Raw genomic sequence first — 15,373 nt, forward strand, 5'->3', positions numbered from 1 at the left:
TCGTGCCGCCTGCGCTGTGTGGAGATGCAGGGGAACTCGTATGTGATTGGGAAACGCAGCTCGACATAACACCAGTATTTCCATCTGGAAAAAGCAGTTTTGCTGCTGGAGTCCTCCTCACTCTCCATCTCTCTGTGTGTGCTGTACGTTAACACCCACCAGCAGAAACACCCACCTACCCAACTGACAGACGAAATCTCACTATACATCAGCCAATCTCATCCTCCCCTCTCTCATAACAAGGCGCGCACAAGTTCTATCATGAAAAAAGGTTCATTGTGCGACCTGAGTAACGCGCATTAACGGGGTGTCTGCAATGCTAACTGCGTTATACTGTAGTTACTGTCAAAGTAATTAGTTAGATCACTCGTTACTAAAACAAGGTAACAGCGTTAGTAACGCCGTTACTTTCAACGCCGTAAGTCCCATCGCTGGTGGTAATGTCATCAGTACGCTTCTTTTCCAATTGACCCAGATTTATGCTGCGTGCTCCCGTTCTCCCCAAGTCCAGACTTTCCTGGGTTCTTCTCAAGAACATACTTGGCGAGGACACAAGTCCGTACTCGCGTTCTTATGAATTGAGAAACGGCCGCTGACTTCAAACGGGACTTTAGACTCTCCTCTCCTCCTGTAGATTTGACCGATGCAGTAAAATGCTGACCAACCAAGTTGGTTGAGCCCTTAAGACACACCATTCATCCTTTGCATAATGAGGCAGAAATGCATACAGAAATGTAAAAACGTCAGGCAGAAATAAATAAGGTAAAAAAATACCAAAGAATAATACAGACAAAAATATTACCACATGCATATAAATAAAGACTTAAAAAAAAAAGTTATAAATAAATAAAATTGAAGATTATAATAGACAATAAATAAATAAGGTAATTATTACAAAGGTGAATAAATAAAGAAGCTAATTAAAAGAAATATGTACATTTATGTCTCACTGTATAATCTAATTTCTGCCTACATTTATTTATTTATTTATTGTATTTTTGGGAGCAATTAATTGTATGCTTATTTATTTATTAAGCATCTATTTATTTCTGTATTTATTTTTAATTATGGCAGGATTGGTTCTCTATAGAAGTAGTTCATCTGCCAATAAGTGGCCTCTGCTGGCAGCGGCCACCATCAGCCACTCCGGTGGCATATTGGCAGCGCCCACTACGCAGCCACTATGATCACAGTCCGGCTGTCCTGCCAGTAGGCTGCCTGCCCAAGCAACTCTCAGGTTTATTGACACCGTTTTTAGGGGCTGCAGAGGCCGGTTTTCATTAAATAACTTATTTTATTTTTTATTTATTCTTCTTGCAGCATTTGCTGGGGTACATTTTGAAAAATAAATCTCAAATGTAAGTAAAAGGATGAGCAGTCTTGAAGAAGAAAATTAAAATGGAAATGGGATGATTGATTACTAATTTTATTTATGGGTCAAGTATTGAAGCCACATTCTTAAAATAAAAAAGCATTTCTGGAAATTATTTTTCATTTTCAAATGTTACATCTCAAATTGAATTTTGGTATGTATTTGTTGGGGTACATTTTGAAAAATAAATCTCAAATGTCTTTTTCTTTTTCATTTTAATTGGATAAAAGGATGAGCAGTCTTGAAGAAGAAAAAAAATGCAAACAGGATGATTGAATACTAATTTCATTTATGAGTCAAACAATGTAGCCACATTCTTAAAATGAAAAGGCATTTCTGGAAATGCTTTTTCATGTTCAAATTTTACATTTCAAATTGAATTTTGGTATGTATTTGCTTGGGTACATTTTGAAAAATAAATTTAAAATGTCTTTTTTTTCATTTTAATTAAGTAAAAGGATGAGCAGTCTTGAAGAAGAAAATTGAAATGCAAACAGGATTATTGATTACTAATTTCATTTATGAGTCAAACAATGCAGCCACATTCTTAAAATGAAAAAGCATTTCTGAAAATGCCTTTTCATTTGAAATATGGTAACCATTTGCTTCCATAGATAAGATTTAGATTTGGACCCTGATTGGGCCTCTAGCCTGTGGGTCTAGGTGGACGTCTGTATCTTTGTAGCAGCAGTAAGGCTGGACGGTATGCACTTAAAACCTTATGATATTTTGGGGCACTATTGTGTTAACATCCAATCAACAGTACTAGCTGTAAAGGTGTGAATCCATGCTAAAGTAATCAGAGCCCAAGAATCACAAACACTACTCTAGAGAAAAAAAAAATAAATAAATCAGCCTTTTGAGGACACCACTTACATAAAGGAAGTGTGATTTATATTATTAAACATCCCACAGTAACCACATTCAATCATATTCTTCAAATTTGAAAAATAAAAAAGCCTTTTTTATCAGTAATTTTAATTTACAGTTCAGATAATGAATCAAAATTATTTAAATTAGAATAATATTTTTTTATAATGAGTTCAACAGTTCTCTGCAAGAAGTTGGGACATTATTTTATAACCAGTTTCTGCTTTTAACTTTTGCACAACCGTTTTTTTTATGCATCCACTATACAAAATACCTATAAAGTACATTTATAATGTGAGAAAACTTCTTGGTGTATGAATACTTTTGCAAGGCCCGTCATCAAAAAGTGCTGCAAGTGTATAAAAACATTTCACTCTCTTCAGATCTGGAATTTTATTATTGTTCACCAGCTAAAATAAAATCAGCAGAACAATCCATATACAGGCACTGATTGGCATAGAAATGTGTCAGAGTTTTAATGTGAGCCCATACAACAGAGATGTCTAAAAACAGACAAAATGATCAATATAAATATACTTTAAATTCCTTTTTTTATTATCATTTTGAGTGCTATCTACCCCTGAATACTGAAAAAAAGTTGTGTTTTATACATCCAGGTAAAAGCAGCTTGGCACTATACAGGTGTCAGGAAAGAACATGCAAAGAAATGGTGTTAAAGTGGTTTAAGGCAGTACTGCATGTTTATAGAGCTTTAGCTTTATGGAGATATACTGGAAGATATGGATGGGTTCGGAAAGTAAATAGAAAAATAAATGGTACGATCCGTGCTGCATTAGGAGAGCTACTCTGAAACCTTTCACAGCAGCCAGTCATGAGTGAAGACTTTACATTTCATATACACCTCCAACAAAAAGAATCCATCCTCTTTCAAGTGTGTCACGTTTTCCATCGCTCCCTCTCATCCCACCTCCTCTTCCACCTACATCCTGCCCTCTGAACCTCAAACCTTCATTATACCAAAACTTTCTTCCTTCAGCCACAACAGAAGACCAACAGTTAAAGTCTGTGTTTCAGCTGGCAGCACCACAGCATGCAGAGTGAATCTGTGTTGCGTTTTTCTATATCTTTACAGAATTAAGAGGCACTTTAACTCTTTTCTCATTGCAAGCACTTCAATCACGTTCCGTGTCACCTTAATGAGTTTCTCTACTATATAGGGTTTATGCACAGCTGAACCCTCCCTCCTCAGAGTTCAGTCTTTGCTCCTGGATGTCTGTGTTTATCTAGCAGGAGGGGGGCAGCCTTAAGGGTGGGGTTTTTCTGGGTTGGAGTCAAAAATCTCCACAGCCTTTTTTCACAGGTCGTCACTTTCCACCAGGCCTCCGGCGGGCAGTGGGCTGGAGTCGGGAAAGAAGGCCGCCTTCACGTCCAGCCCTCTCTCCGTCAGCGCGGCGTAGCGGCTGGCTGAGGGACGGACCTTCTTGGGCTTCGGGAGGTTTGGCTGCTGCCACTGAGCTGAGGAGATAACGGAGAGTTAGATGCTGAGGAAGAAAATGTCGGTAGTAGTAGAGCGGCTGGGACGTACTGTGAACGTCGAGGCGTGCGGTGCTGGAGACGATGCCGGCGTCGTTCTTGGCAGACACGGTGTACCAGCCTGCATCTTCCTTCAAAGCTGGCTGGATGATCATACACAGGTAGCCGCAGTTGTCCTGGTGCATGCTGGGAAAGAGCATCACTGTTACCTTTGAACATGTAATATCAGCACAATGGAGGGAAACACTTAAAGGTATAGGAGACCAGGTGGATCATCTCAATAAGTGGTCCTGCTAATCCAATCATTCTGGTGATATGTTTGCGTAAGGCTGTCCTACATGCTCGTCCCGTTAGTCATGATTTTCTGCACATGCGCACTTTCAGGCTGTGGTGAGCTATGGTTTCCGACATTCATAGAAGCTCACCTTTCTCACCACGGTTCTTTGAAAATGGCTGATGGTGGTAAGAGAATAAGTATATATGAAGTGTATGAGAAGAAAAGAAAGGCCTCAGAAGAGGCAGATATATCCCATAATGCTTTGTACGGAGAGCCCTCCTCGCAAAGCATTATGGGATTTGCTGTCACAGCAGCCCACTGTCAATACCCGACAGCAGCGACTAATAACAAAGATGGCACAGGCACCGCGCAGTGCAGGAGGAGTTACGTGACTAACGGAGCAAAAAGCAGTGATCATCAGTCTGAACGGTCAGTTAACTGAGTTTGCTTTAAAGTCCACTATATAGCTGTATGTGCACACTGAGCTTGTATGAGCAATGAGAGCAGCACATTTTAAACAGGGCATGCACAAGGAGAAATGGGCTAGTGCACGCTCTTGCACATGCATTTTTTTTAAGTGGAGGGGGCGGGTCCCTCCACAATACCTTTAAGTGGATTTATTTTTCAAACGACATAATCTCTGAAGTGTACAATGCATTAATTTTCAGCCCCTTTAACAACGACAGCACCTAATAAAATCCAGAGCATCAAGCTGCAATCAGTGTCCAGCTTCATGACAATAAAGTGATGAAAGTTATCCTGTTTGCAGTTTGCTCAACAAAAAAGGTTAAAATTTGATTGGTTGAACAGAGCATCCCCACATGATCAGAGACAAGGTAGTAGGTCAAAGTTTAAACATATTTGACACCAAAGGGTTTCACTTTACTAAACACATTTCATATTCCAGTGACTTCCACCTGGTCCAAATATCAGCTACAGAAAGGATCAAAACGCAAGAGCTCCAGAAGTGAACCTGATTCTATCTGTGTTGTGAGTGAAGGACTCATTCTCCCTCTTCCAGAAGATCTGTGGGTGAGGAACGCCTGTGACACGGCACTCCAGTCGCACAGGGTGACCCTCTGCCACACTCGTGTTCTGCAGCTTCTCCACGAACGAAGGCGCCTTGTGCATCTCTTTGGCTGTTGAGAGACACATAACCGAGGTTGACTTTTAAGGTATTAATCACACCCACAGACTCCGCCTCCCCTGTGCAGCCCTTTCATTTACCCGCTACGATGAGCTCCAGGTTAAAGGAGTTCTGGCCGGCCCTGTTGCTGGCGATGCACGTGTAGATGCCGGCGTCACGGCTCGTCACGGGCTCTATGACCAGAGAGTGCACGCCGTTCTCCCTCACCAGCATCTTGTGGGAAGAGTCAGGGCGGATGGTCTGTCCGTTCAGCTGCCAGATGAGGTCAGGGGTGGGCAGGCCGCTCACCTGCAGGTGGAAGAAGGTGTAAAAACATCACCTCATCACGCTGCTGTGAATCTTGAGCAGAATATTCTCATGCATTCTATGCTCATTTTTCCTATATAGAGAGTTACTTGTGGGCCTATTTTTATTTTATTACAGCAATAAGCTTTAAGTCGTTTGAAAATTCTGCAAGATTAGGTGAAAACAGAGAGATGATTGTAAGCAGTATAACTGCCCTCAATCCCTTGTTTATTCTTAGCTGTTTTCTTTCTGGAATCCAAGGAGAAAAGGGAAATGTTTCCTTGGCATTGCTGACACGGAGCCTCCCTCAGAGCAGTCCAGACATTAAATTAAAGGGCGGATCTGCAAAAGCTTTCTGTATTACTATGATTAACATATCCCTTTTGGTTTGGACTTTTTTTGTTCTCTTTAGTCTTTCTAAGTTTCTTAAGAGGATCCTTCGTTTACTATAGAAAGCTGGATTATATGATCCTAAACCCCATGCAGACTGGGTTAAATTAATGGTCCCGGGTTTGTTTTATTGGTTCTCTGTTCCTTTTCCAGACAATATCAAGCACTAAAGTAAAAACTAGGTAAGGGATTTGTTTTTTTTTTATTATTGAAACATAATCAGTCCCTTCAGATAAGAGCAGGATGGTGGTATAAGAATAAACTGCAGCTGGACCTAGGCTCAGAAATAACACACTGACCAGTAGAACTCCCATAGCATACGGTTTATATTAGAAGCAACTGATCTGACCTTCTCTCCTGGAACCGGGATTATGTTCTTACCTTGCAATCCATCCGGCAAAGGCGGCCCTCCTGGACGATGAGGTCACCAGGCGCCTGCAGGAAGTGTGGGCGGAAATGGCGCTCTTGGATGTTGTCATTCTCATCACCGCTGTCTCTAGATCTGGACCGGGGCCTGACAGAGGGAGACAACGCAGAGAGTTATTAGATGAGATTTTTTTGTTTGTTTTCAAGCCATAAGGGGCATAAAGCTTCCTTTTTGGGAGAATTTAAAACTCAAAAGTTCTGACTCTATTTGGGAGTCATCATCAAACGTCACCTACTTCATACAAGACAGTTAGATGGCGGATTTATGTTTGTGAATTTCTGAGCTTGGCTGAATACGAGGAGTGATGTCAGCTTTCAGTTTGCAATACAGCAGAAACTGGCAGGGAACTTCACGTTGCTCTTCAACATTTACACAAGTCATAACATCCAAAATATCAGCTAAATATTTCCTTAACAAAATGCACATTTGTTAGATGCTATTTTTTAATTGAACCTGGATTTTTGTTAAACACGAACAGAGATGCTGCAGATCGGCAGAGGAAGCCCCATTAAGAAAACCTTCTCCCCAAAATGTCAGATTAATTGTTTAATTCAATTAAAGGAGGAATAGATGTGAATAAGAACAGCTCTATTGAGAATGTTACCCTGGGGAAATAAATGATGTGTACAAAGAGAATATGACAGATTAAAACTATTGAATTGATTGAGTTTTATTTGGTTAATAGAAATTGAAATGTTTTTTTGTTTCAACTTGTGTGAACAGACTCAAAGACTTTTCCTTCTTGTTCATTTTACCAACTTTCTAATTAAACATTCAAACTTGACAAAAAACTGAGCTCATAACTTAGGCTGCAACTTTTTAAAGACGGAATTTGGATCTTTTCTTTGAAAAGTAAGACCAGAAATTTAACATTAAAGAGGAATGCTAAATTTTAATCATTTGTTGCCCTTCTCTTCTTTAAATTCTCATAATCAAAATATTTCCTCCTCCTCTTGATGATGATTATGTTGTCCTCAGATTTACTGTCTTCCTTGCATCTTGTGCTTCCCTTTGTATCGTATATTTGATCAAATCTGAGCTTTAAAACCTGTTTTCTTTGAAAGAACTGGGTAACTTGGAAGTTTATTGAATATAAAGAAAACGCAAAATAAGCAGGACACATTACATAAAGGCATGATCCACGAAATAACATAGTTAATGAAGGAGAACTGGAAATGTCTGAAAGAAACGGTTCCTTTCATGACAGAACGCTTATTTACGCCTCTTTCTGTTTGTGATCTTTGGACCCACAGGTGTTTCTCTGAATGCTTCCTGCAACAACAGTGACCTCACCATCACACCTGCATCCTAACCAGGGCTCTACACAAAAAGCAGTGTCAGACACTGATTATCTCGATTTCTCTGCTCGCTCAGAACAACCCGGAGCTGTTGTCTAATCGGGGCGTGTTCACAGTGATAACAGCTCACAGGTGGTTTTTATGTGGCGGTCTTCACTATCTGGGCTCATATGAGCACACACTGTGTATACAAGGTCAGGACAAACATGTGCTCCCTTCCCTCTCATTAACACTGAGCTTTTCTTCTTTGAATGAGCAGTTTAAACAAAGAACAGAGTGTGATTTCAGCCCATGGCAAACACTTGTGTAAATATCCACAGGAGCCTTTTCTGCTCTGAATCTGTGCAGCAATGTGAGGAGCGGCATGCAGAAGTCGTGCAGATGGTGGGCAGCCAGCTTGGCACGTGCCAGCCAGCAGCTGGATGTCTGATTGTTACTTTTAATAGAAGTGTTTTTGTTTTGTTTTCCCTTTTGAATCTTGATTCCTGTGTTTACCTTTTCTAAAACGTTGTGTTCTTTTCTTTCTTTTTATAATCAATAAACAAACTCATGTAGGAGGTTATGGGTACAGGGGACGGCACAAAACTAGGTAAAACACCCGGCTTGTTTGGTCTTAGAATGGGGGTCCTCACCTGCGCATGTGTCCAGGAGCCATTCGTGGGCTGCGGCCTCGTTGATTCACCGCCTGGACCATCATCCTGCCGGTGCAGCTCACCCTGCCCTGTGATGGGAGGACAAACAGAGAGGCGGTGTATGAACTGCTGAGTGGCAGTCAGACAATAAGCAGGAAATTAGATGTGTCTGATACAGCTGCTAAATGCCGCTCCACAGCCTGTCGGACGTGAACTTTTCACCCCTCTGAGGGTGTGAGTGAGTTCCTGCTCCATTCAACGCCTTTTTCCTGAGCAAGGCCGGAGGGCATTATCTGCAGCCTCCCAGCTACATGTCTGCGTGTGCTTTTTCTTTTTCTCTTACGTCTGGGTTTGCGGCCAGGATGGTGTAATTTCCGTCATCATCCAGAGAGGCTGCCGCTGTGTGCAGAGAGCAGGTACCGTCCGGATCACGGCTGATCCTGTAGTGTTCGCTCCGCTTGGAGATCTGCTTGCCATCTTTAAACCAGTATACCTGTGGTGGAAAAGATGGAAAACATATTCTAAATGACCAGACACTGATTTAAAAATGTGTTGATTACTTTAAAAAACACAATGGCACAAGAAAATAATGATTAGGCTTCTGAGTGTTACAGCAAAAAGATTTTTCTCTTATTATAACAGACTGCATATCAACTCCTTGCATCATCAACTTCCAAATTCAGAACTAGAATTTGCATTGCAACAGTATCGGACTCTCAGGAACAGAATATTATGAAAACATAAATTCTTTTTCACAGCACTAATGGCTCATTTTTATGAAAAGCAGGCGGACAGGTAAGGGGGAGAGACATGCAGGAAAGGACCACAGGCTGGATTTGAACCCGGGTCAGCCTCAATAAATGGGTCTAGTGCGCTAACCACTGCGACACCAAAGCACACCCAAAGCTTATCTTAATGCAATTTGAGCATAATAGCTCACAGCTCATAAAACCTCAACGATTAATTTTGAGGAAATATTAGAATATCAAGAAATCTTTGTTTAATAGAGCCTAGGCAGAAATTCAACTAAAGAAACTTGTTGCTTTCCTTCATCCACCTGCGACACAGCCAATCAGCTTTGAACCACACCTCCACGAAAGCCAATCAACATCCAAAGTTCATCTTAAAAGGCCTCAGATACGCACTGTCTGGTCCTGTGCGCAGGCGGTGGTTGCTTTGTGTGACTTCATTCAGATGACACCGTGTGAACCTACCTCCATCTCCTCCTCCAACATCGCAGCTAAAGCTTCATCAGAGTGTAATTTCTCCTGGACTCTGACTGCTTTTCCTGTCTCATCTTAACCAGTCCGGCAGAAGACCGCCATTTTGAGCCTGGTTCTGCCAGAGGTTTCTTCCCAACAGGGAGTTTTTCCTCTCCACTGTCGCTCCAAGCTTGCTCATCATGGACAGGTTCTCTCAACCTGTGTTATCCAATTGGACTTCCATCTTCCAGGTCCCTGAGTGAAGCTCTAGTATCAGCTTATGCAGTCCACTGGATCTCCCCATAAAGCTCAGCAGACCGTCTCACTAACCAGCAGTCTACAGACTGACCAACTTCATCTATCTCCACTCCACCACCAGTTTCAGGCCTGGGGGAAAACAGCCCTGTTCTTTACTCCTGTTCATGCTTATCAATCAAACTCAGCGCCATGTTTCCTACGGAGGTCTGAGTGCCAAAGACAAAGTAATTGTATCAATAAATTCCTCCCAATTGTCTTTTCTCTTTGTGTGAGTTTAAGAAAATATAAATATTTTTGACTAATTTGAATAATTGATGGCTACCTTTGGTTTGGGGTCTCCAAGGACCTTGCAGGAGAATGTGACTGGCATGCCCTCAAACACTTTGCAGTGTTTAAGCTTCCTGTCGAAGGAAGGCGCCACCCCCTGGCCGGCAGAGTCTTCATCGTGCTGAACATCTTCATCCGACTCCTCCACCGGGGAACGCTCCAGGCGGAATTCAATCTCGCTGATGAGGCGCTGCTCAAAGCTGGACACTTTGTACTCCTGAATGCAACAGAAAGACAGAATCAAAAGAAGCCTGAAGGCAACTAAGCCTAACCAGAGAGAGAGAGAGAGTACCTGAAAAGCAAACTGAACAGCATGCAGGGAGCTAAAACCAAGGTTTACGTATACTCCACCCCCCCCACATGACCCACACCGGTTTGACAACCAACTCCATCAATCCCTCATCGCTCTGCAGAGCAGTGAGGAACATCTGCAGAGTAGCTCAGTGTGATGACACATCCCTCTGATAATGACAGGCCTTGGGCACAGCTGCAGAGAAGCATTAATCCTCCTTAGACAGCTCGGGTGGGGGTGCTTTTAGATATGTGATCACACTGAGTGACGCTTCTTTTCTGAAAGCTGCATCAAATAATACTAAATGTTTAAGTATTTTGCAGATTGTGGTGATTTTATGTCATAAACCGACACAAAACCGCAAAATAATGAACTGGATGGAAAACGATCTAAATATGTTTTTTAGAAATAAAAAATCTTGAAATTGTGGAGCGCATTCATGTTCAGCCCCCCTTAAGCAGAACAACATCTTAATAGTGTTACATCTTCTACTTGACATCCTCGCATGTCAAGAAGAACCGATCTGTTCCCTCTTTTTGCAAAAAGCTCAAGCTTTGTCATAATGTTTGATCTGAACAATGATTTTTAGCTCTTTCAAAAGACTCAGTTAAACCCAAGACAGGATTTCTTTTATAAAGGCTGTTTTTTTACCTCCATCTTTCTTTCCATTAACTTGAACCCCCTGTCATGTCCCTCAGCATGATGCTGCCAGCCCTATGTTTCACAGTGGGCATAGCGTGTTCAGGGTGATATGCGGTGTTTGTTTTCCAGCACAAACATTATGTTACATGAATGCTAAAAACTCTGGAGCCCTCTCTTCCATATCAGCTGCATCTCCTTAATTAAACTAAAGATTTCAATGTTAACATTTATTTTAACATTGAATGTTAAAATGGGCCTCTTGGTTGTCTCTAGTTCATTCCTGTATTGCTCTAAAACTATTAGATGCTTCATCTGCTGTGTTCCTTGATGCTACATCTTCACTGATGTTCTCTATCAAACCTCTAAAGCCTTCACAGAACAGCTGGTTTTCCAAATGAGATGAAATTGTAGAGGCTATTTAATAAAATGTGCCTCATGAAGGCAACCGGGAGCTGAAGATAAAGGCAAAATTGGATGTTTTGGTGTCACATAAAATCCCAGTGAAATTATTGTTCTAATGTGAAAAAAAGTGAACAAGTGCAATTGTTGCAGAACCCTGTGGGGAGAACTCACATCTGGTTGTCTAACCTTATTCTCAAAGCTGCTATGAGCGTCTTTGTGTCGTTTTAATGTGCAAATACCAACAGAGTGGATTAAATAATAAAGGAGAAGGTTGAAATAACCTTTTGAGGATACCAATCTGTATCAGCTGACATGTCTTCCTGTTGGGAGAAACAAAAATGTTTTGGTTCAGTGACTTCAGTTCTGAGAGGAACGGGCGGTTGTGGTCGTGATCTAGCAGAACGCATCAGTGCTGATTATTTAAACAATCCAGTTGCTCTCCATGCGGGGGAAAAAAAAGGTAGAAGGAAAACGGAAAAGTGCATTAGTTTTGACGGATGTGCGCTGCCGTGATGTTTACAAGCGGTCTGTATCCAGTCAACCTTCTGTTTACTGCTGAATGCCAGTAGGGAGTCCACATCTGACTGTGTTTAGTGGTTCTACCTTTCTTTGGTACAAATATAGGCTTTTCTTAGGTTGACACTGCTGCCAAAGAACAGTTCATCTTTGAAATGCACATCCAACTTCGGTAAGAGTTGCTATTTCTGTACACTTCAACAGAACTACTTGTTGGCTCAGAATAAGACAAACAGCCACATTGGCTTTAGCTGGATGTTACTCTGGAGATTGCTTGCAGCAACAGCGGTTTGAATAAACAGAGCTTTTTATGGAGGCCCCTGGAGGACCTCTGCAGTGTTTACACCGTGCTTTCTCAACGTGCTTTTCAGGAGTGTTTACAGTTAACCAGGGTGGGGCTGAGTGACAACCTGGTGATCAGGAGATAGAAATGGCATCAGAAAAGGGTTGGTGTCATATTCTGTACATGCAACAGAGTGAGAAAAGCCCCTTTTTTGGGGGGTTGTGATGGGGAAATCTTTCCATGCCTGTGTGGTATTCCCCTCCTGGGGCCAGATGCATAAACAAACGTTCACAGGGTCTGCCTGATGTTTACAGTGTTTTTTTTTCTTTTAAATTTGTGTAGAAGTATAGAAATGTTTCAAATGGAAAGAGTATTTAGAAATTGATGTTAATTTTCAGACACATTTCTCACTGAAAGATTTTCCTAAACAGCGACTCAGAACTGGTTTGGTTCTCAAGTTGAATAAAGATCGCAGATACGTTTTTATCCGTAGATGTTTTATGTCAACTCTGAGGTGCCATAAAAAAACTCCTAACCCCTTGAACTTTCTGCATTCCCTCACGTTAAAAACCAAGACCTCGATATTTTATGTAGGGATGTTGCATTAAAAAGACCAATACAAAAGAATAGGTACGGGTAATTAGAAAGTGGAAGAGCAATGATGCATTTTTCTAATTTGGAAAACAATATTTGAAAAGTGTGGAATAACTTCTGATTTAAGAACTACCTTTTACCACAACTGTACTCTCTAACGTTAATATTGTTCGATCTAAGCAATGGTAGCTTGTAAATCTTTGCAGACTGACTGTTCTCCTGTCTCTGATTAAGAAAAGGATCATCACAGCATCACGCTGCCACCACCATGTTTTAATACTGATGGTGTGTTCAGGGGACCGTATCCTGGTTAAAGTTCCTAGGATGCTTTTCCCTCTAATTAAATGTAGGAAGGTTGTGCTTTGGAGGCCTTAGTCCTTGATGCGTCTGACCCGGGTTCGAATCTGACCAGTGATCCTTTGCCGCATGTCTCTTCCCCTCTCTCATACCCCCTGTCCTGTCAGCCTACTGTCAAAAAAAAATAAGCCACTAGCGCCATAAAAACAAAACAAAAAAATAATAATAAAAAAGGAAGAGAAGCATATTAATATTGAAAAATTTAGCATTATTTTACATTCTACAGCCAATTATGTTTATTGTTTCCCTCATTCCTGCTATTGTATGTAATGAACAAAAAGCATACTGTAGAGATACTGTATATACAGTATGCTTGAGAATGAACACATGCTTTAAAGTTAATAACTGTACTTTAACGCACTTTTAAGTGTTTCTTTTAAAAAGTTCCTTCTTTATGTGTTTTATTATGGAAATAAGTTAATAAAAACACCTTACAAGGCTGAAACATTTTTGTGTTGTGATGTGATGTGTGAAGACAGTGAATGATTATTATTTTTGCATCTGGCCCCAGCAGTGTTGGTCCCCAAACGAATGGTATCTGTACCTGTGTAACTGGCTCCTCCTCTGTGTCCTGTGTGTTTAAGACTGTGGCAGCGTTGTCGGCCCCCAGGAGCCTGCGAGCCATCTTCTCTTCATAGGTTAACCTCTGGAAGCAGGGATTAATGAGGTCAGTGAGGGTTAGTAGCGTCAGTTGCACCAAACACACTTTTCCACACCGGCCTGGTGTTAAAATGGTTTATGTTTCTTTAAAGATGAATCCAACTGCAGCTGTAAAACTATGCTTAAATGAAACTGCCTTCTTAACACGCGTTAATCCATGTTAAAGATTGAACACGCTCCTTCTTAGATCAAACACACAGATAAAACACACCTGTTGACCGTTGCTTATGCGCTCGTCTTTAAAGCGCAGCTTTCTCTCTAAATCCTGAATGACGGCATCCTTGGAGCCCTGGATGTCCGAGTCAGAGACGATGCGAGGCGTCTTGGTGACCGAGGACTTCCTTGGAAAGACTTTGCTAAAAGAAAAGACACAAATGCAAAAAATATATTTATGAAACTAGTACATTCACTCGCACGCAGACACTCGTTATCTCAAAACTCTATTTCCTCCTGCTGCATCATTACCAGGATCCTCTCTCTCTTTCTCTAACCCTAATCTGGACATGTCCAGCTATTGCATTCCACCCCATATCTTCTTATCTCTCCACGAATGCAGCAGGAATGCCGGAGGAAGAGGGGGGAGAGTGAGTGAGGGGCTGATGAAAAATAACTGACAGACAAATTAAGGTGGAATGCCCATGACTGAAGAAATTAGATAACTTTCCCTTTTCAGCACGAAAGATGTGCCATCGGGACAGATTTTTATCAGTCAAGATCGAAATGAAAATGTCAAATCAGGCACAGACAGGGTTAGGCATATGTGCATGTAGGTCCAGTCTGGGGGGCGCTGTGGGAGATAGTGGGGGGAGCTGAGAAGGTTATTAGAAAGCTGCTACAGGACCAGGATCCTGCAGACACCGAGACACACTTCACTTAATCTGCTGCAGCGCTGCAAGCTTCAACCAGAACATCTAAACAACCTGAACCCCCAGACTGTTGCTACATTTATGCATATTAATGAGTTTTCACATCTCTATCGTTCTCTGAGAAGCAGCATCTCATGTTCTGGGAGGTCATTTAATATCCAATGAGGGAAAGTATATATTTAATTAAATACTGATTCGCATCATTACTTTTTATAGTCCTGGCAGCTTGAAGGAATAGTATTTGTGTTGTCTAAAACTTTAACAGTAAAATAGCTCCACAGAAAGTTAATTATATAAAAAAATGTTTTAGCTAAAAGGAAATTTATTTAAAATAAAAGATGCCTGGCTAAAGTGAATGGTTTCATTCAATCTCAGGAACGCAAACTTAATAATGTTCTTTTCTAGCAACAAAAAAAATGTCTTCAGATAGGATATTGTTGAGATACATATCTCATCATATGTGTATGTTTTATTTTTTCCTGTTTACTCATGTCTTTTTTAGTCTTATGGTGAAATAAAATATCCACAGTGACATCATGAAGAAGACCAAATGAGGAATAGTCCAATCTACAGAAATTCAGAGCAGGTTAGAAAACAAAAACTTTGTTGTCCATTAGTTCAATTAACTTGAAGCCTCCTAACAGTGGCTGGAAACAAACAGCGTTTTTAAGGAGGAACGTGTCTGACTGAAAGTCCAGCATGGCGTTGGTACTGTGGTGGTTTGGGGTAGTCTGCAGCTTCTGAACCTGAATGATATGCTGTCATTAATGGAGCTTTCATTT

At 41.1% G+C, this 15,373-nt stretch overlaps 1 protein-coding gene across 4 annotated transcripts in view; it reads right to left on the minus strand.

Annotated features, from left to right (window-relative positions):
• Nucleotides 1-2,381: 2,381 nt before the first annotated feature.
• Nucleotides 2,382-15,373, minus strand: part of palld (palladin, cytoskeletal associated protein) — a 75,126-nt gene continuing 62,134 nt past the window's right edge. The window contains exons 13-23 of one of the 4 annotated variants that reach the window (XM_015404221.1): nt 13,937-14,081; nt 13,610-13,711; nt 11,597-11,635; nt 9,975-10,196; nt 8,536-8,685; nt 8,193-8,281; nt 6,217-6,349; nt 5,241-5,448; nt 4,987-5,152; nt 3,789-3,922; nt 2,383-3,718 (exon numbers count right to left, since the gene is read on the minus strand). In XM_015404221.1, the coding sequence (XP_015259707.1) occupies nt 3,558-3,718; nt 3,789-3,922; nt 4,987-5,152; nt 5,241-5,448; nt 6,217-6,349; nt 8,193-8,281; nt 8,536-8,685; nt 9,975-10,196; nt 11,597-11,635; nt 13,610-13,711; nt 13,937-14,081 (1,549 nt within the window). In that variant the 3' untranslated portion in view covers nt 2,383-3,557. Of the gene's footprint in view, nt 3,719-3,788; nt 3,923-4,986; nt 5,153-5,240; nt 5,449-6,216; nt 6,350-8,192; nt 8,282-8,535; nt 8,686-9,974; nt 10,197-11,596; nt 11,636-13,609; nt 13,712-13,936; nt 14,082-15,373 lie in introns of all 4 variants that reach the window. The other 3 variants (XM_015404222.1, XM_015404223.1, XM_015404224.1) reach the window with 3 other exon arrangements.

Source organism: Cyprinodon variegatus, unplaced genomic scaffold (genome assembly GCF_000732505.1).
Source record: "Cyprinodon variegatus isolate N-32 unplaced genomic scaffold, C_variegatus-1.0 Scaffold1669, whole genome shotgun sequence".
Taxonomy (NCBI): Eukaryota; Metazoa; Chordata; class Actinopteri; order Cyprinodontiformes; family Cyprinodontidae; genus Cyprinodon; species Cyprinodon variegatus.